At 40.0% G+C, this 21,792-nt stretch overlaps 1 protein-coding gene across 1 annotated transcript; it reads right to left on the reverse strand.

Moving 5' to 3' along the window:
- Positions 1-252: 252 nt before the first annotated feature.
- On the reverse strand, positions 253-21,273 carry DIRAS2 (DIRAS family GTPase 2). The gene is made up of 2 exons (XM_054810941.1): positions 20,955-21,273; positions 253-4,272 (listed from the first exon to the last, which is right to left on the reverse strand). The coding sequence occupies exon 2, from the start codon at positions 4,231-4,233 to the stop codon at positions 3,634-3,636; it is 600 nt and encodes a 199-aa protein (XP_054666916.1). The 5' UTR covers positions 4,234-4,272; positions 20,955-21,273; the 3' UTR covers positions 253-3,633.
- Positions 21,274-21,792: the final 519 nt, after the last annotated feature.

Here is a 21,792-nt window from a genome sequence, read left to right on the forward strand (position 1 = left end):
AGTGTAGGTGTTTGCCAAAGTATAATAAAAGAAAGGTAAATATTAGATAATACTGCTCCGGTTCTCTCAGTACTTTTCAAGAGTCTGATTTGTATAGCTGAAGACTTCAGGCACTGCCTAACATGTAATAATCTATTTTGATTTAGACAATTGCCTTTACAACTTTTAAAAAATACATACTCAATATGCTTATGAAACAAACACAATGCAGGCACCAACAAGGCTTCTTCCAAACTTGTGTTTCCATTCAAAACTTTATTTTGTATGTTCAGAACATCAGCAGAAACATAGAAACTTGTAGGCACAAATGACTTCATAACCAGAGTTTTTGAATAAAATATTAGCTAATGAAATTGCAACAACACATTTTCATGATAACTATATAGCTTAATATTTCATATATACATATAAAAGTCATGCGTTGCAAAGAGTCATTTTGTCTAGATCATGTTTTCTGGGTGCTAAAATTCACTGTAGATCTTACGTGTTTTAAATACATCATATTTTTTTTATATATTTTAAAGAGTTTATTATACTGATAACACATTCCCAAATAAAACACAAAATATAATAAAGCTATATATTTTCTTTATTTACCTTACAGTTTTTTCCTGTATTAAAAAAAATAAAATGTATAAGTAATAGCAAAAAAAATATTTTAAACCGGCTCACAAGTATGTAAGATATGTAAAATCTAGTAGTATAAACTAGGGTGACAATGCAAGGGTATAAAATATGGGGGGTTTTGAGTCTGTGGTCCATGAGTAATATTGCTTCCATACTGGCCTTGCAAGTCCATGAAATAATTCATTGCTTATTACGTAGCAGGTGAGGAATCAAGTGGGAATTAAAGGAAATGGTCCTCAAGCCTAACAACCGGCAGCTACTTGTTTTATTTCCACCTTTCCCTACAATTACTCTTTTCTTGCTATGAGGCACATTCAAAAAAGAAGTCCAGGGCCGAATTTCGGCCTGTAATATCCTTGCAGTCATAACAGTTTGAGTAATTTAGATCCCCTATATTTTACATCTAAAAGATTCTTTTCTATGTAAATAATTCCTCCAGTTAAAGTAATAATGTTAAAAGGACCCTTGTCTTTATATGGCCTTTTTTTCTTTGAGTTTCTATCATTATTCCATGCTGGCTGCTTAGGCACGTGCCATGCATGACGACCTTTGGCACCGGCGTGTTAGCATCAGTGGGAGATGTCTGTACTGCTGACCTCTGTATGTGACTCGTTACTCCTTAAGTGTGATCATTCTTTTGATTTTCCAGTTTCATTAGCGGAATCCAATGCTGTGAAGATGAGTATCGTCAGGCATTTGCTTACAAACAGAGTAGATGTATAAACATTTATAAAAGTCTTACTAAACGTAGTGGTTTTAAATGTTTCGCATGCCTGATCTGGAAATACTGATTGATCTATTGACAAACTGACCAGAAAAAGATGCGTTTTAGCTGTATAAGCCGTACCAGGTTTCTTTATGTGTTCTAGAAACTATTTAAGAACGTGAAGAGACAGCCTGACCAAACGCAGAGTGAGCATGGGAGTGGCACTGAGGAGATCTGCTTTCGTTCCTGGGCCCGCCACTGGCCTGCCGGGTAGCCGATGTGCTGACGCTTCCTCTCTTCGTGCCTTGGTTTCACCGCCTGAGCAGTTAAGATAATGATGCAGTCCATTTTGTAGAATGCTTTGAGATTTATGGAGAAGCAGCATCGTGCAAGAGCCAGGAACTTATTGTTAAGGAAAAGCTTTACCTTTTTTTCACGCCCTCTCCAATTTTCTAACGCAATGAAGTAAACACGCAAAATTCTGTCTTCTTTGAAATCAGTGGGAGTTTTACCCTTGATTTTAATGGTACCAGAATTTCTTCTGAGTGAATGACAAAAGTTGTGCTCCTTTCTAGACAGTTCCAATAGCAATTCTTGCTCAAAGAAATGTACGCTATCACTCTACCTGTGATATGTCTGCACTTTTGCTTTAAAGGTGGAAAGTAAGCAAGCAACAACTCCAAGAGGAACAAGGTAACAATTTTTAATGCAAATACTGCATTTGAACAGCTCCTAGAAGATAATTATAATGCAACAGCATGCATACTAATATTACTAGTACTGTAGCTTCTACAATTTTCATGTGTCCTTTAAAAAATGTATGTGCTTCTTCTAGCTTAGATGGTCTTTGTTATCAGTAGGATACATACTTTACTCATTTCTATGAGTTTTTTAAAAAACCTTTAGAGAGAGATCCAGAAAAGCACACATTTCGTACAGTTTTTCCTCTTCCAAAGGTTTTGAGAAGAGCAGTTTCCCCTGACGGAGTGGTTTAAACCACTTTTTTTTCTATTCTGAACTTTGTATTGCATTATAACAAAGTACTGACTTCAGCTCTTAATATGCCAAATCCTGTAGTACTTATCCCAGCAAATCTTCTCTTAAGAGACTCTTGTGTGCTCCAACTCCAGATATAGGATTTGGTTCTATAAATAGTCACAGCAGTTCAAATCATGAGTTTAAATGGTAAATACAAAACCCTTCAGACAATATAAAGGCAATGGATCTAGTAGTGCATGAATGCAAACCCATTCTAATTGGACTATAGTAATGCAAATAAGTTTCACTCAGCTAATCTAGCAGTTTGAATAAAAGCTTTGTATGCTACACCAACACCTCTCCAAGGGTACCACCAGTTCAATAGACTTTCCGTTCATTCACTAATCACACATCGTGTGTTCACTTAACCATCAGCAGCATTTGAACTGAGCCTTTCCCACAGAGGCTTTTGTAGGGGACTCCCCAGCCAGCCCTCCCTGGGGAAGCTTTCTGTTTGTGTATGTACACCATTTTTATACAATCTGATGTTCTCCACAGGCAAACATCTGCTCTTCTGGAATATACTGGGGCCAGAAGCACAGGTCATTCTTGGAGCGATGGGTCCAGAAAAGGAGATGATCTATGTCTCTCCTACAGGGAGTGGCTTTTGCTCATCCTTCAGTTCAAACACTACATCATACTAGAAAGAAATCTCATGCTGGGGGATAGAGAATATCTGTTCCTTTTAATTGTGCTGCCCCCGCAGTTCCTTTCAGTGTGGAATAGTTCATTTATTTGGCAAATCTGAGACTACCTTTATGCACGCTGCCCCACCAGTCAGTAATGAAAATTGCGATGAATTACTTGTCCACAGCATTCTTAACGGATGCAATAATGCCATCCAGCATGCATTTATATGTTCTAGGTTTCTTCACGGCCATTTCTTTGTTTTTCTTCTAACATTATACATTGTCTTCTCTAGCAGTTATGTGCAAACGTAAATAATATGAAATTGACTTTCCAAAATTTTTCACATTATGCTAATGATGAAATTTCGTTTCTTCTGTAAATTACAAAATTAGATACCCCGGCCCATCTTTCTTTTTTCCTGATTTTTTTCACTGATAGCTAGAGTACATAATTTTCTAATTGTTGGCTTTTTTCATAGCAACCACAGTAACTCATTTTTTTCAACTTCCAAATATTTCTTTTGAAACAGGTACTAATGAATAGGGTCTTGCATGGTTGTTTGCTGTCTATAGGTTTTACATGAGTATTACCAGACAGATGAGACTGCATGACTGACTTTGGACAGTGTAATTTCACATCACCACACATTTGCCTTTCAGCTTCTCTTTCCTTTTCTGCTGCTTGCTTTTTTTGCCATCGATCTGTAAACTCACAGTCCTGCGTTTCTCCAAGTTTAGCAATTCTTGGAATAACTCTTTCACATTGTGGTTCAGCTTGGCAGAGGTCTCCATGAAGGCACATTTCCACTTCTTAGCCATGGCTTCTCCTTCGCTGCTGTCCACCTCTCGATTTTGGTTCTCATCATTTTTGTTCCCCACCAGCATTATTGGAATGTTTTCTACGTCTCCTTTAATCTGACATATTTGTTCATAGATCGGTTTGAGTTCCTCCAAGGACTGTCGGCTGGTGATAGAGTAAACCAAAATGAAAGCATGTCCTTTAGAAATAGAAAGACGTTGCATGGCTGGAAACTGATGGCTCCCTGTAGTGTCAGTTATCTGCAAAGTGCATATGCTCTTATCACAGCTTATCACCTGCCGATAGGTGTCTTCAATGGTAGGGATGTAGCTCTCTCTGAAAGTGCCCTTCACAAATCTCAAGACCAAAGAACTTTTGCCTACTCCTCCAGCTCCAAACACAACAACCCTGTAATCATTGCTTTGCTCAGGCATGTTTCTTGGTGTGTCTGTTGTTCAGCTAGGGGGAAAAGTCTAGGAAAGAAAACGACAAAAACAACAAGGCAGACATTAATACAGGTACATGTCCAGAGCACACTTTGTGGTATCTTTCCCGATGAGAGAAAAAAATGTGATATAAGTGATGGCATACTAGTTGTAATAATTTAAGAAGACTTGCAGTGGGTTACAGAATGATTTATTTCAATAGTAAATTTAATATTTGCAATCCAGCAAATGGCAACAAAAGACCATCTTCATCACTTCATGACTTAAGTTAATTTAACATTGTGAGTTTCAGTATTCTTCCTTCTGGACTAATATCCCCAGAAATAAAAATTTGCATTTGGGAAATGGTATTTCAGCAAGGTTCCAGGCCCAAACAAATTGTAGCAACTGAATTACTCTGCTGTCTCTAAAACAAGTCTCCTCCCCAGTCACTGCTGAAACGCACCGGTATACACGTGTATGACAGTCAGTTATTCTAAACATGCCATCTCTTCAGTAGTTAGGGAATTTATCTCCACCACAACTGGACAACACTCCTGAGTGACATCTAAGACATATTTGTAGCTTATTCAGCAATAGCACCAAGTATGCTTTGTTTCTAACTCTGGGAGCGTGTGCCCCACTTCAATGTGTCTTTCCACTTGCATTTCAGGTCAAAGAGCACATTTTGGTAAACGGAGATACTTCATGTTTAGTCTGCCTTTTCATTCTATTCTTTATTTAACAGCAGATGACATTTGACTGGAAACATGCTACACTTATCAGAAAGGTTATGCAGGCGTCTTCACAATGTTTGTAAAAGTGGCTTATGTTGTCAAGGTTGGCAGATGCATATGTCAAAGGTGACAAAACTCTGTGATCCCTGAAGTCAGTTCCCCTTGACAAAACCTGTCTGTAAACAGCAGGGCCACAAAAATTGTCATCATTATTAAATAACAGAAACGGTAGAGGTTTCACAGGGTTGCAAGCTGTAGTTGTTTTAGAATTCATTGAAACAAACATTAAGATGGATTTGTTCTCTCATCAGTAGCAGCTCATCAGGTACGCAGCACACATAAGTCTCTTTTTATATTTAGTGAAATTTAAGCAATTAAACACTAAAAAACTGAACCCCAGAAGTTGAAGACAGTCTTTGTTACTTTTCAGATCAAAACTAGATATATAAAAAGTACGTGTGGAACAAACCACAAAATTTGCTGCATCTATGTTTGTTCTTAGGAAAATGGACTAATTTAATAGGGAACCTTGTCCAAGTGCCCTAATGGTGCCAGGTGACTGAATTGCATGTTGTAATGTTGCCTGGGTAGCAGCTAATCCAGAACAACCCAAAGGGATTTCTTACTCAATAAGGAAAGCCTTCAAGCTATTTCTTCATTGCAGCAGCAGGAGTGATTGCATTGTGGGGCAGGATTTTAAGTTATTCTTTACCTGTCTAGCGCAGGGAGAATAGAAGTGATCCTGTAGAGGTATAGATGTGAGTGGATGCCCCATGACCTTATCCCAGTTGCCAGCCCACACTGAATTTTGTACTTCTGCATCTTCAATGCTGTTGCTGCCTGTACCAATTAGATTAAAGCTACGGTTACCCGTGCTTCACTAATGTCTTCATTTTGCTGTTCAAGCATACTCTGATTTTGTTATCCTTCTTGTCCAGGGCATCCTATTCTGTCCTAATTCTAACGTCTAAGTAAGCTGAAAACATCTGTCTTTACATAATGTGTTGGACAAAGGAGTTGTACTTCCTCATCTGCCACACCGTAGGCAGAATAACCCATGCAGTTAACTGGGGATGCTGATCCTGAGGCAAAGTGGAGAGCTGTCGCAGGCCTGCCTATCCAGCCTGGCTTCAGGCAGAATGCAGCCTCACCCCTTCCATCGCTCCTACGCTGCAGTCACTGTCACTCTCAGATACCTGTTTAAATATAGGACAAGACTGATAAATAAGAGTGTTCATCCTGAGGCACTGAAGCAAAATTGTTTCTCTCTGACAGCAGTATTCAAGGGACGGAAAGACGAGTAGTTTCAGAAAACACTGATGTATGTGTTTATATAAAAGGGAAAACCCTCTGAGGAACAAGGAAAATGGGCAAGCAGCTCACGCAGTTGAGAAGACAAAAAAACCTAAAGCGGATAGCAAGAAATGAGAACACAGGAATCTAGCAGGACACTGTTTCACTGAGAATAAACCTGTACCTAAGAGCTGCAAACATGCAAATTCAAAACAGTTGTAGAGCTTAGAGTCATGGGTGACTGCACAGAATGAGCTACCATAAGAATTATAGTTTAATAATTTTTGTGAGCAAAACGGCAAGGGAGAAAAACATGTCTATTTCACCTCAGAAGCGGCTTAAGCATTTTACAATCAGATAATGCGTGGCCTAAGAACTATGGGATCATGAGAAAAAATGCACTATGAAAATTTTCATTATGCAAATCAGTGAAATACGGAGTACAGAAATAAAATTTAAAAGCTAGCTGAGTGTACTCCTGCTATATTAAACTTCATGCTTTAAGCATACTTGGAAATCTCCAGGAAAACTGGCACATATCATTGTGCAAAAGTTAGGACAAATTGAAATGTGGCACTTAATGGCATGAAATATTAAGCATCTGAAAAATTTCTACGGGAACCTGAAATGGCATGCTAACAGTCTTCAAATACATAGCAAGTTGTTGCAAAGAGGGAGAGTGTACATCTGTAGTGGAAAAAACCCAGAATTAATGGGCTTACATTGTTGTGGTGGGTTGACCCCGGCTGGAGGGCAGGTGCCCCCCAAAGCCGCTCTATCACTGCCCTCCTCAGCTGCACAGGGGAGAGAAAATATAATGAAAGGCTCGTGGGTGGAGATAAGGGCAGGGAGAGATCACTCACCAGTTACTGTCATGGGCAGAACAGACTTGACTGGGGAAATTAATTTAATTTATTACCAATCAAATCAGAGTAGAGTGATGAGAAAAAACCCCACATCTTAAAAACACGCCCCCCCCCCCCCCCCCCTCTTCCCGGGCTCAACTTCAAGCATCCACCTGCTCCGGCGTGGGGTCCTCCACAGACTGCAGGGGAATCTCTGCTCCCCCTCATCCTTCCTCCATGGGCTGCAGGGGGACAGCCTGCCTCACCATGGTCTTCTCCAGGGGGTGCAGGGGGATCTCTGCTCCGGCGCCTGGAGCACCTCCTCCCCCTCCTTCTGCACTGACCTTGGTGTCTGCAGAGCTGTTCCTCTCACATCTTCTCACTCCTCTCTCTGGCTGCTGATGCACAGCAACTTTTCCTCATCTTAAATAAGTTATCCCAGAGGCGCTGCCATTGTCCTTGATTAGCTCAGCCTTGGCCAGCAGCGGGTCCATCCTGGAGCCGGCTGGCATTGGCTCTGTCAGACATGGGGGAAGCTTCCGGCAGCTTCTCGCAGAAGCCACCCCTGTAGCACTCCCTCCTACCAAAAGCTTGCCATGCAAACCCAATACAATTGCATAAGAGTTTCACATTAGACAATCGGAAAACTTTACAGTGGTAAGAAAAGCACACCTATTGCTTAGGGCAGTTTTGCAGACTGTCTTTAGAAATCACCATAGAATCACAGGGTAAGTCAGGCTGGAAGGAACCTGAGGTCGTCTCTGGTCACAGCAGGGTCTGCCATGAGACCAGACAAGGTTGTTCTGTCCTGTCAGGGTTCAAAAACCTCCAGCATTTCCCACAGCCTCTCTCAACCTGCTTCCCTGCTAAATTACCCTCAGTATGATTTTCTCTCCCTTATATCCTGTCTGAACTATTTCTGTTTCAACTCATACCTGTTGTGTCCCCTCACACCATCCATTGCTATGAAGAGTTTGGCTCCATCTTCTCGATGGCTTTCCTGTAGGTTTTAGGGGGCTGCTGTTTGCCCCCCCCCCCAAACTGTGCCTTCTCCAGGCTGAGCCAGCCCTGGTCCCCCAGCCTGCAGGGCAGGACAGTGCTGCAGCCCTGGACACCTCGGTGCCCTCAGTGCCCCCATCTAAACCTGCTCCAGTTATTGATGTGTTTCCTCTACCGGGGGTGCCAAAACCGGACAAACTACATAGCTGTTGTCTCACGAGTGCTGAGCAGAGGGGGATTATCACCTCCCTCGACCGACTGGCCATGCTCCTGTGCATGCAGCCCAGGACATGGTGGGTCTTCATTGCAGCCAGGGCCGCTGCTGGCCATGCCCAGCTTGCTGCCCACCATGGTCCCACAGTCTTCTCCACAGAGTTGCTCCCCAGCCTGGATTGCTGCAAAGGAGCAGCAACCTCAGTTGCTGTTTAGTCTGTCCCACATGCAGGTCCTAAAGAACCTCAGCTTCACCAAGATAAACAATACAGCTTGCTTTATTTTTTGTCCTGCTCAGGAGCTGGGAGCAAACAAAACAAAAAAGCTCATGCAAGTCTTTTTGATCGCACCCAAGAAAGGCTTCCCTAAATACTTCTTACCATGTGGTTGTATTCTCTGTGTGGATCTGGTCAGGAATTCTCCTGCAGTGAAAATCATTTTGTGTGACTGTGGTGCACTTGCACCCAGTTGTGCATTTGTTAATGTTTTTCATACTGTCCTATTAGCGTATAGATTTTTCTTTGTCTTAAAATACATTAACTAAAACACACAACAGGACAAAATAAAGTGCCAGATTGTTTCATCAGCTTTCAATATTCTGGCCAATGTGGGTATGGAAAAATAGACTTGAAAGAAGTCTGACTTTTCAAGATGTACAATATCCTCTCTGATTCATACTTTGAGAACGTGTTTTATCATAGAATCATAGAATCATAGAATGGTTTGGGTTGGAAGGGACCTCAAAGATCATCTAGTTCCAACCCCCCTGCCATGAGCAGGGACACCCTCCACTAGACCACATTCCCCAAATCCCCATCCAACCTGGCCTTGAACACTTCCAGGGATGGGGCATCCACAGCTTCTCTGGGCAACCTGTTCCAGTGCCTCACCACTCTAACAGTGAAGAATTTCTTTCTAAAATCTAATCTAAATCGACCCTCCTTCAGCTTGAACCCATTACCCCTTGTCCTGTCACTACATTCCCTTTGAAACAGTCCCTCACCATCTTTCCTGTAGGCCCCTTCAGGTACTGGAAGGCCACAATTAGATCTCCCCGGAGCCTTCTCTTCTCCAGGCTGAACAACCCCAACTTTCTCAGCCTGTCCTCATAGGAGAGGTGCTCCAGCCCTCTGATCAACTTCGTGGCCCTTCTCTGGACTCACTCCAACAGCTCCATGTCTCTCCTGTACTGGGGCCCCCAGAGCTGGACGCAGTACTCCAGGTGGGATCTCACAAGAGCGGAGTAGAGGGGCAGGATCACCTCCCTCAACCTGCTGGTCACACCTCTTTTGATGCAGCCCAGGACATGGTTGGCTTTCTGGGCTGCGAGCACACACTGCCTGCTCATGTTGAGCTTCTCATCAATCAATCAATACCCCCCAAGTCCTTCTCCTCGGGGCTGCTTTCAATCCATTCTCTGCCCAGCCTGTAGTAGTGCTTGGGATTGCGCTGACCCACATGCAGGACCTTGCACTTGGCCTTGTTGACCTTCATGTGGTTCGCACAGGCCCACCTCTCCAGCCTGTCAAGGTCCCTCTGGATGGCATCCCCTCCTTCCAGCGTGTCGACCACGCCACACAGCTTGGAGTCATTGGCAAACTTGCTGAGGGTGAACTCGATCCCACTGTCCATGTCACTGACAAAGATGTTGAACAGTGCCTGTCCCAGTACCGACCTCTGAGGAATGCCACTCGTCACCGTTCTCCACTTGGACATTGAGCTGTTGACCACAACTCTCTGAGTGCGACCACCCAGCCAATTCCTTATCCACCGTGTGGTCCATCCATCGAATCCATGTCTCTCCAATTTAGAGACAAGGATGTCGTGCGGGACAGTGTCAAATGCCTTGCACAAGTCCAGGTAGATGATGTCTGCTGCCCTTCCCTTATCCGCCAACACTGCAGCCCCATCATAGAAGGCCACCAAGTTTGTCAGGCACGATTTGCCCCTAGTAAAGCCGTGTTGGCTGTCACAAATCACCTCCTTATCTTCCATGTGCCTGAGCATAGTCTCCAGGAGGATCTGTTCCATGATCTTGCCAGGCACAGAGGTGAGACTGACTGGCCTGTAGGTCCCTGGGTCTTCCTTTTTACCCTTCTTAAAAATGGGAGTTATGTCTCCCCTTTTCCAGTTGGCGGGAACTTCGCCAGACTGCCAGGACTTCTCAAATATGATGGCGAGTGGCCTGGCCACTTCATCCGCCAGTTCCCTCAAGACCCACAGATGTATCTCATCAGGTCCCATGGACTTGTGCACCTTAATAATCTGCACATAGAAAATAGCAGTTGCTTTTTACACTTTAGAACTGACTTATCCTTGAGTTTGTGTGTAATAAAGCCTCATTTGCTGCCTTTGCTACTTTCACAAACTATATCAGTGAAAATTTACTATCATCCTCTGAAGTGTCAGTTTAACAAAACTATCTTCACTTAAAAAGGCAAAGCACTTTTCACAACATACATCCATACCCTTCATTTTTTATTTGTTTGGTTGCAAAGTTCGGCAAGTTAGTGAGTCTCCATATACCTCTGCTGACAGCTCTGTTTTCCGCGGATGCTCTGCTGGCACAAGGCTCGAGTCGCTCTAGCTCAGCTGCTGTGGGTGGGCTTGATGGGCTGTTCACTCGGACAAAAGGCTGCCCCCACTTCAAACTCAACTACAGACCTTTACGCTGTCTGTGTTCTTTCCCTCGCTGTTTCTGACGTGCCAGGTAAAAGAACTGAAGGGTTGTTCTGACAGGAGGATACAGTTATTTTCTTAGATAGTGATAACAAAAATATGCATTTAAAATGTCTAAACAAAGTACCTCACATTATGGATTATGCACTTGATAGTTAAAACTCTTAATGTTCTTTGGGTGACTAATTACATGTGGGTGTGTTAGCATTTACTAAATCGATGTCACTGATCCTGTATTTAGCCAGTGGATCTCCATAGTTATGTTCTATTTTTAATAGGTTTTTATGATCTAACTTTTCTGTCAATTGTATTTATGACTTGCCTCTTTTATGTTTGCATTTAAGCTATGAATAACATACGCAATAACTGGCAAAAGGTATAAAGAGGATGAAAAATAACCTCTGAAAATTCATCTACTTGAATACTTACCCTTACAGTAACATGAGATTAGAATCTCACAACTGGTGAGTGCTTCCAGTTTCTATACCTTGAAAGTAGGTAGAGAAAAAATTGCTCTCTCTCTCATCTTTCCAAAGTTTTGGTTTGATTGCAAAAGATTTTCATCATGTTTGCATTGTTAGACTTCCATGAAATGTCACAGGTTGCAAATTTCTTTGAAATTTTTTGGCTAGATGGTATCTTTTAGAGTAGCATTCATTTAAAAAACCAACCTGATACTACCTTTGCTGTCTGGAGCCAGAGGCTTTGATGGCATCTTTACTAATCCAGTTCTTGAGGTTTTATGATGTGCTACTGAGATGCCAGTCTGCTATGCAATACAGCAATTGTGAGATGCTGTGTATTAATTTCCTGAAAGCTCTTTTTCCTCAGGTAAAATCATCTCATCTAAGTTACTGACTTTTATTTTTTTTTTAAGTCTAAGGAGATGTCCCTGTTTATATTGTCATTATTATGATGAAAATCCAATAAAGTACAAGCAATGCATTTAGTTCAAAAGCTTGCATCCATTTAAATTAACAGTCCATCAGGCTATGCAGTGATGACACCACTATGCAAAGATACAAGGTGCAAGGCGAGGAATAATACCAAATGTAGTTACAGATAAGATGGATTTCAGCACGGTTGTAAGGTTAATGGCCATTTCACCATATCAAAGGTGAAAAAGGTACACATTATTTACATGCAAGACAGAAAGAGAGCTCTGCAAGGAGTATTTATTTGCTGTCCATTACGTATATAAACAGGCATTTCTCAGGGAGTATTTTCACCATATCTGCCAATGAACATGGACTTAAAGAAGGAGGATTTTCCTACTTCCAGTGTCTTAATCTTTTATGACAAGACGCACTCTTTCATTCTTTTTTTTTCTTTTTTTTTTTCTTGCTTTGATTTGGCCTTTTCAAATCAATGAAAAGTTCGACATGTTTGAAAACAAAATGGTAACAGTTAAAACAGCTTTTTTCTTGCAACATCAGGATCTAGTCCACGTGGAAAGCACTTTTTTTATTCTCATGTTGAACAAAGTGGTCTTTGAAAGTCTGCTTCTTGATGATCAGCTAGTATAAATCGTGACTTCTTCGCTGCATAAATGCTGTAGCACTTTTGATTTATGTCAGCTTTGGCTTTTATTGAGGTATTGGTTTTGCCATCTTTGTTAACAGAGAGGAATATTTTCATACTGTTAATGCCTGTGTCATTGATATTTGAGCAAAGGTTTGGCCACAGGTAAGTATCCATTCAAAATACCTCCTCTTTTTGCTTTGCACGTTTACATAAAATAGGAGGAAAACTGGTCAAAGTCACATAAACATGAGTAGCTATGCATGGATTGACAGTACTAATAAGGGTAATTAAAATTATCATCTGATGCATCTAAAGTAAAACTGCTTCCTGGATTTGCTTTGCCATATCAAAATCTCAGCTTGATAAATTATGTCAACATCATGCCTTTTTTTCAGTATGTTTATATATATATTGGTAACTTACTCGCACTTGAATTTAAATCTCTGATACTTTTGTACAGCAGATACTACCCAGAGATTGTTGCATAACAAATATCAGGCTAATTATTATTTATTCATAATTATTATAATTTTTTAGATTCCTTTACAAGCCAAAAATATAGGGAGGTGTGTCAGATATTTCGGATTATACCTTCTACCTACAAAAACCCCCAGGAATTCTTGAAATGCAAAAAAGTCTTTCACATGATAGTGTGAAGTGGGATTTGAAGATAGCAATTTACTGTATTTTGCTCAAGGTATTTATGCACTGCCAGGTATCATTAAGCCATTTCACCTAAGATTTCTCTGGGTTTTTTCACTGTCTCCAGTGAAGTTCGAAGAAAGTATCTTGGTTTATTCGTGAAAAGAATTATTTGCCTACAGCTGTTCCACCTAATGATAACTCTCTAAAAAACATCTTATTGCTTTAGGAAACATGATTATGCTGCTGCTGCTGAAATGCTGATAATTAGTTAAATTAGTTGCTTCCAGAAACTTCTCATACTCCAGCACCAGTTTTGCTGTTGTTTCATAGTGATAGCTTGGTTTTTGCATTAGTATAAAAGCTCATGATAGGTGTCCCTCCAAAGACCAAAGTTTATGCAATTGGTCACTGAATCCTGCCCAATGTTAACGCTGATTTCAGTGAACACTGGAGGACGGTGAAGAATGGTGTTTCAAAATAATGGTGATACTGCATGATCAGTGAAGATTAAATCTACTTCAAGATTTCCAGCACTGAATGGCCAAGCACTAATATACTGGTTTCCTGAAAGAAAGCTGAGTTAGTGTCATGTAAAGCACCTTTATCGTCAAAAGGAAGGCAGGCTCTGTTCTCATGACTAGTTCAGCAAAGTCCTTAAGAAACTGCTTAAATTGTGTACATTCTTCTTCTGTTTTTTTGGTTTTGTTTTTTTTTTTATTATTATTATTGTGTACATTCTTCTTCTATGTTTTTTTTTTTGTTATTGTGTACATTCTTTGTTGTTTTTTTGGTTTTTTTGTTTTGTTTTGTTTTAATCTAGGCTTAATTGTGGTCTAATTGAACATTGTTTCTGAAGTCTGCATATATAACACTCGTGATATAAAGGCTGTTTACAGTGGAGAAAAGATTAAGAAAATCTGTAATTTTTGGCACGTCAAGGTAGATGCAGCAGTTAGAAATGACATGGGAAATTTTCAATATAACTAGTCATGTTGGCCAAAGAGCATTCAACTATTGGACACTGAAAGCAAATTAATAATCTAACTTTAAGATCCGTGTAGAAGTTACCAAGTGTGGCCAAAAAAAAGATCTGAATGAACAGAGGTTTTTGGAGTTTCAGACTTATTTTCAGAGTTAATACAAAACTGGATGGCATAATAGGCCATGGCAGATAATGACAGAGAATTGTTCTCAACTATATATAATTTGAGAGAAAAGCAATGCTATTTTGTATCATCAGTGAGAAGGAAGCAGACCAGACTGAGTTACAGAGAAAAAGGCATCTTCTATGGAAACAAAAAATAAAGTTGCATGTCATAAACCTGCTGTTTTTCTCTAACACGTTGTCATTGTTGTGATATTTACTCAAGGAAGCAAAAATTCAAACTACAAATTCAATTTGTTTCAACTGAAACAGTTTCTGGTTTAGAGCTAGACTTTCTACAATGTTTCAATTGTTTGAATTTGCATATAAAATTCATCATTTAGAATTTTCTAACTGGAATGAAAGTAGTGGCTCAGTCTGTACAAAACTGGATGGGACTGAGACAGAGCAGAAAGCTAGAACTGTCCTGCATGACCAGAATGTCAGCAAACAAAGTGTGTGCTTTAGGTGAGTTTGGCCCAGGTGATCATAGCATTTTCCTTCAAATATCTGAAAAAGGAAAAGGCAAGAAAAATAAAAATTGCTCCATTTTTTCAATGTTGGCTAAAGTGTTTCTTGCATTTTGGGACAGATTCTTCACTACATTACAAATGCGTATGCTACACTTCAGATACAGTCTAGTTATTAAGCCAGGATATCAATTTTAGAAAGATTTTTCAGAGAGGTTCTCTGAGAGATTTTGCAGATTTCCTTCATACTGCTGGCCTCACATAGAAGACTAATAGACAGGACAAGAATCTTTCAGATTAATTTGTCACAGTTTTGTTGTCTATAGACAGAAGTAGAATATTGTCCTAATAACATCCATATGTAAAGGAGGCAGAATCCAGCCTCTATGCTGTTCTGTGGTCACAGATGTTGCGCTCCACTTTAGCAAACTGTCATACTATCATCACACCAATATCGCAAATTTCATTTCCAAAACAATGCCTTTTCAAAATTGTTCGATGTCCTATAAATTATCATATTGAGGAGATCCCTTGGTAAAACAAAAAAACCCAAACACATGGTTGTCACGGTAAGAAAATCTTTACCAGCTCTTGGGCTAAGATACGGCCAGCAGATATTGTGGCAGAAATAGTTTTCCTAGGCAAGAAAAAAATGGAAAAAGAAACGGGAGAGAATTAGATTAATTTTCTACAGGGGCAATAGGTAGCATGAGTTTCTGAAACTAAGTTTAACCAAAGTGGCATTGCTTTTTGAAGAAGGCTGGTGACGGAAGAAGGAAGGATGCAGAAGGGTCTGTTGATTCCCTTCTCTGCTGACGGTTCAGGTGCAGAAAATGCAGAAGGTGCTGGACTTGATCCAATAAAGAGCTTTAGAATTAGGAGTACACTTAAATGATTTGCTCTGTTGTTGCCCAAGAGCTTTCAGAACTAACCCTTGAGTAACAGGTACGTACTAATGAAACATTACCATAAAACAAGATTCAGCATCATTGAACATACTTACCACATGAAAAAAACCTTCCTTTCATGCAGAAACAGCAATAATACACTAAGTTTACCCAGGATGGACAGGTGTCCTACTGGTTGTCACTTCCTGAATTCACACATAGAAATCAAAATGTCAATATAACAGCATTGTATTCAGCTCCCTATGGGACTAATATTTTTATTTACATTTATTTTCTCCCCAGCTTAACAGACCAAATACTGTAGGTTTTGCTCAGTTTTCAATAGATTTAATTTACCTGAGTAAAGATGAAAAGATCAGCTTACAATGTTGCATGCTCGCCTTTCAACATGTAGGGCATTATGCCTTTGGGTAGAGCAGTAGGGTTATTAACTGGAATTTGTCACTCATAAATGCAGGATCAGAGACTCAGTCTGACCTTTCAGCCACTCTGTTTTTTAATAGCAGAATACTCTTTTTGGCAATTACATGACTTTACATGCTGTAGTGAGCTACTGCTTTTCCAGATGTCAACTAGCCAAAACAGCTGACTTTTTATTCTGCATCTTATGGAAAAAGGTATGACTTTTAAGTTTTCCTGAATGGAGAAAGTTAGAAACCTACAAAACACTAAAAAAACCCACCAACCAACCAAACAAACAAAAGAAGGAAAATTTCGCAGATAATCTTTTCACTCTCGAGGGTTTGGATGTTAAATTCCATGTGTTGTGAGATCTATGATAAAAATGTCAGAAGAACCATGCATCCGTGCAAGACTGGTTTCCAGACAGCAGAGGAAACTGTACAAAGACCAGTGGCCCTTTTTCTTTTCGACTGTAACCCTAATTTCCTTAATGTTAATTTGAGACAATTGGTGCAAATCTTCTCTAGAAACAGAATTATAAAAGGTTAAGGGCTTCTGACCTATTCTTATGAATATAACTCCTATCATTAATCTTCCTTGCTGGGCTGGAAAGGGTAGCTTGGTTGCTATCCTGACCACTGGAATACTTCTGATACTCTTCTACAGCCCAAATAATACCCCATTCAAAACAATGTGGCTTAAACTGAGAATATCAGTACCTGTCTTGCTGCCCTAGCTGTGCATGGTAAGTTCTCCAGAGACCCCACCAGCCAATATAATACATTTTGCAACTGGTTTGTTGGGCAATAACTTGTGAACAGGTTAATGCAGTGGGTTTCAGGACCCAGAAGGATCCCTGACAAGCAATTAACTAATGCAACACCATTGTCAATATGCTTCCAGGCACCAGTAAAAAGCCTGTGCATCAACTGAAAATTTTCTGCAAATCAGAAGGGGTTGAAAACCAGCAACTAAAGTATAACTGTGGGATATGATACAGAAATGACAGCTTTCTGATAGTTTCTAAACATTCACAAGAAGCTATTCGCTGTCTATGATGTGCAATTTATCATAACATGGTTTGGGGGAAAACTTTGTTTATTTTTCTTTTTACTCTAAAGTGTATTTTCTTTAAGAATTAGTTTGCAAATCTGCGTCTCAGGACTTTCACAAAACCAAATACTTTCCTTACTGATTTTTTAAATTATTTTTAAACAGAAAAGCAATTTCATACTAATCTTCATCACTGCCCCAGCTTTCAGTACTTTCTATTCTGAAGTAAGAAAGGTAGGTTTAGCCTTTAGAGTAATTTATTCTCAATTCATGTTTCTTTTCCTTGTAGCAGTAGACAAAATTATAAAAGAAATATTCTAAATTTTAAAAAATACTTTCTCAGTAACACATGGTAGCTTTTTAATGTATGAGTGAACAAACTGGGAAAACTAATGGTTTTTATCTGAGTTTACAGCAATATTTTAGCTATTGATGGTAGCTAATATTTGATTATTTAAATTATTTTTTCAGAACAGATAAAAGCTGTCAGTCTAGATTTTCCAGGAAGAATATAAAAATAAACAAAAGAGAGTAAGTCTGTTTTTCTTAGCTTCAAATTAATTTTAAATCAGAACTACTGGACATTTTGGGAAGGAAATATCTACAGCCCAGGAACAGATTTACTCTTTTCATATGGTTGCTTTTCTACAACCGTGGTTTAAATGAGGATGCTAAAAGGCTGTATTAACTTCATTACACTTATTCAGATTCAACTAAAACCAATTCCATTACCTGCAGACAGGGTGAGGGTGATTGCTTTTTGCTGCCATAGTGTACTCCAGCCCTGCACAGGCAGAGAAATCAGACTGATTTTCATCTCAGATACAGAAATCTAACATTCAACTCACATTTATTTGCTCGAGAAGAGGTGCTCCTAACCTCGGTGTGAGTTGGAAAGTGCATTTGTCACAGACTTAACATACCCCTTTGGACGTTTTGCTCTTGTCCTCCTTTGATATTCATTTCAAGAATTATACAGTAATCAATATTTTGGGGTTGAAAACAAATCAATAAATATTTGTTTTCTCAAAAAGGCAAAATAAAGTATGCTCTCTTTCAATTCGTATGTACAGTTGCATTGTCACTCGGTGTGTCTTGTCCACTGCCTTTTCAGCAGTAAGATAAGATAATTGAATGTACATTTTAAATTTAGTGCAACAATAAGAATGCAGTGAAAGTATCTGTTCATTGATACTTAGAAGGCTTTGGGTAGAAAGTAAAAAATAACAAATGGAAAAAAAATTCCAATTTTTTTTTTTCTGGTACATTTAAAAATATTGTTCATTTGAAAGGGAAGGTAATATTACTAATATTATGTAGTCATGTTTTACAAAATGGCCATTTTTATTCCCCTGTGTAATACTGATAATTGCTCAATTAGGCCTAGAAATAAGGGGAAAGTAACAAACATTTGGAATCAGCCCTAGATAACAAACCATACCTCCCACAGTGAATACTGTTTCAGTTCAAGCGTACAAATGGCCTGATAGTCACACGCAGCGTGGGAGCTGGAATCTTCAAACGCAGGTTATTGTATATTACAGAATAGTTACTGAGGTACACTGTGAATTGAAAGCAATCCAATGTAGTATGTAAATCAAAACCATTAAAAACAAGAAAAGAATCAGGTTATAAAGAGAAAGAAGTAGAGGAAAAGGGAATATGGAATTGAATGCGGTCATTCTGTAGGAGCATCTTTGAACCAGCAGATTTTTAAAATAAGGTAAGTTTGAGGCAATAGTACACACTCCATCTCAATGAAAGTGTGAGTCTCTTTTTTTCACACATGATGGTGGAATCTTTACATGGGCAGGTGTGCTGGTTAGCAAAAAGAAAATTATCAGGTGATCCTCAAAGGAAGCTAGAAATGGAACTAGTAACAACTTTAGGAACACCGTTATCAGTAGTGTTATTATGCACTATTTTTGTTGGCACAAAAGAGACCACAGTGCTGGTGTAATATAATCTTGACCACTTGGCCAGAAGGAGCCTTGCCTCTGAACTCCAATCACCTTCTGAAGAGCTCTGCTCTGCACTATGAGAAGGGGATATTATTCAGCCTGATGACTATCAGGGCTTATGTGTCTGCTGGTGTAAACAACAGTGCAGCACAACCTAGAAGAGAAATAGGCTTTCGTTCGGCTCTGATGTGAGATGTATGGAAAACTGTGTTTCCAAAGACCTTGACCCATTTGCAAAGAAACTTTTTAATGCAGGCAACTTCCAATGAAAAGGAAGAATGGTATTTAGTAGTGAAAGAGACCTTCTGGATTATTAAATCCAATTCTTTGCCATTGCAAGCAACCATTTCACATAATCACTTCCATCAACCTTCAACTGAAAGGCATTTAGAGCCTTTTCTTTCTATTACTTCACTGAGAAGGTAATTTCAGAGCTTTGGTGCTCTAATGGTTTGAAACCTTCCAGCCTAAGTGTATTCACAGCCCATATATACCCATTTGTTCTTCTGTCTTCCCAGGGATGAAGATAAATAGCTGTACATCGCAATCGTTCCCCCAGTTCCATGGGACCAGTGATGTGCAGCTGTGTATTTGAACCTGTTCCATGTTTGGACAGTTCTTCAGGCAAAAGCCTCAAAAATGTGGTGTGCAGCGCAAGAGAGAGCATGAAACCTGGAGGGTTACCACATTTCATAGCCCCTGCACGATGTCACGGATGCCATTCTCTGAGAATTGGGCACTACTGCATTTAGTAAGCACAGCTGGACCCCCGGGGCAGCTCCTGAACAGGAGTGAAGTCCATTAGTGAGAAAAGTTAAAGGGGGGGGGGGGGGGAAGGGGGTGGGTGGGAAGGGGAAGCCAAAACAGCCTTCTGACCCAGAATTAAAAATTGTGAGACCTACAAACATTCTGGATACAGTAAACTGTAAACCCTGGCAACGGTATAACAGCAGTCAGTCACAACAACTTCATTTACATGGAAAGGTATGGAGATGCACACATTACATACCTATACGTGTGTGCATTTATATACAGGCATGTATGTATTCATGTATGACTAGGTACTCAACGAAAATAAGACATTCCAAAAATGTTTTAAAAATAAAATACATCAAATCTTGTTGCTCCATTCTGGGCTCACCCAGCTGTGACTGAGTGCTGCAGCATTCAGAGCAACCCACATTTTATGGGGAACACAGCAAGAGAGGAAGTATTATCAAACGTGAATTCAGTCACTTGCAGACACTTGAGAATGGCCTTTCATGATTTATTTTCTTTCATTCAATTGAGAGGCACAATCTACTGAACAAATAAAATATGGTCTGCCTGTCAATGGAATGCTGCAAAGTTGTATTTGTTTCAAAGAAAGCAACACCTGGTGTTATTTTACTCAGACTCAACATTTTTGTATTCTTTCATCACATAAGTTAAAACGTAGCTTTCATTTTAAAAAAATTAATCTCTACTCAAACCACTGTCACGGCAGCGGTATAAACTAGGGCAAAATTCAGGACACCAAGTTTTAATGAAAGACAGTTTAAAAAAAAGGTTATGAAGTCATTAGCAGCATACCAGCACACAGAAGAATTATGTTGTTCAACTGCTCAGTATGCGTATGACCAGCTTCTGGCTTCCTTGTCAACCCCACATTACAGCATGCCACGTTCTCTACATAAGATACACGCTTAGATCAAATCTTGCAGTCATAACTCATGCAAAACTCTATTGACTTCAGTGGAAATTTTGCCTGAGTGAGGACTGTGGATTTTGGCCAAAGGAAATAAAGACCTCTAATGTCAATGCAAAACTATGTTCATTGTCCGGAGTGAAGCAGAAAAACAATGGAAAAACATTTACCTGTGTAGAGACAGAAAGCTCCAAATGCTCTTCAGTTTCTGCCTGTCATCACACCAGCTGTTTCACCCTCTCTGACCTGGGATTCGTCCACCAGAAAGGAGCCCCTTGTCTTAATCAAGGGGGCTGCAGCTCCGTCGCCTGCTGCCTTCCCCGGCTGCTGCCGGCGGTGTGCGGGGAGGCTGGGCGCTCCGGCGGCTCCGCTCCCCGGAGCCCGCTCTCTCCCCAGTGCCTGGGCCGTGGATAATGCTTTTGTTGCTTGATCGCAGCCTCTCTCTTTCTTTTATGCTTTTACGGATGGACTGACTCCAGCCTCCGCTGGCGCTGCTGCCTAAATGGCGACTGCGAAGCTCATCCAAGCTTTTAACTGCCACCTACTGAATAATCGGGGAATATACATATGTACCTATGTATACAGGCTGTAATTTCCCGGCTTTCTCAACAAATGTAGCAGACTTTTACAATTAGTCCTTAAACCCTCCAAGTATTCTGTAGTTTATCATTTAAAGCTGTTGTTTACATTAATCCGTGCTCATAATTCTCCCTTTCTTTCAGCACCTACACACTGAACAAGCTTGTTCCTTTAACTTTAAAAAGCTTACAAAGCCTTTGGTTAGGCTAATCCCCAGTGGGCATAAACCAGTGTAGCCCTATTCAAATCAGTGGAGCTGTGCCGATTTATAATAGCTGAGAAATTCATCCCTTAGGTCTAATATTTATTTGCAAAAATACAGTAGATATCAAGTATGAAAAACACGCCATGAAAATAGCTGTTGTCTGACACTGCCCCTCAAAATTTCACTCACCTGAAACAGATAAGACTTTTTTTTTCTTCTGACAG

Source organism: Grus americana, chromosome Z, assembly GCF_028858705.1.
Source record: "Grus americana isolate bGruAme1 chromosome Z, bGruAme1.mat, whole genome shotgun sequence".
In the NCBI taxonomy this organism is placed as follows: Eukaryota; Metazoa; Chordata; class Aves; order Gruiformes; family Gruidae; genus Grus; species Grus americana.

Coding starts and splice junctions, on each gene's coding strand:
- DIRAS2 (XM_054810941.1), bottom strand. CDS start 4,233: ATGCCTGAGCAAAGCAATGATTACAGGGTTGTTGTGTTTGGAGCTGGA.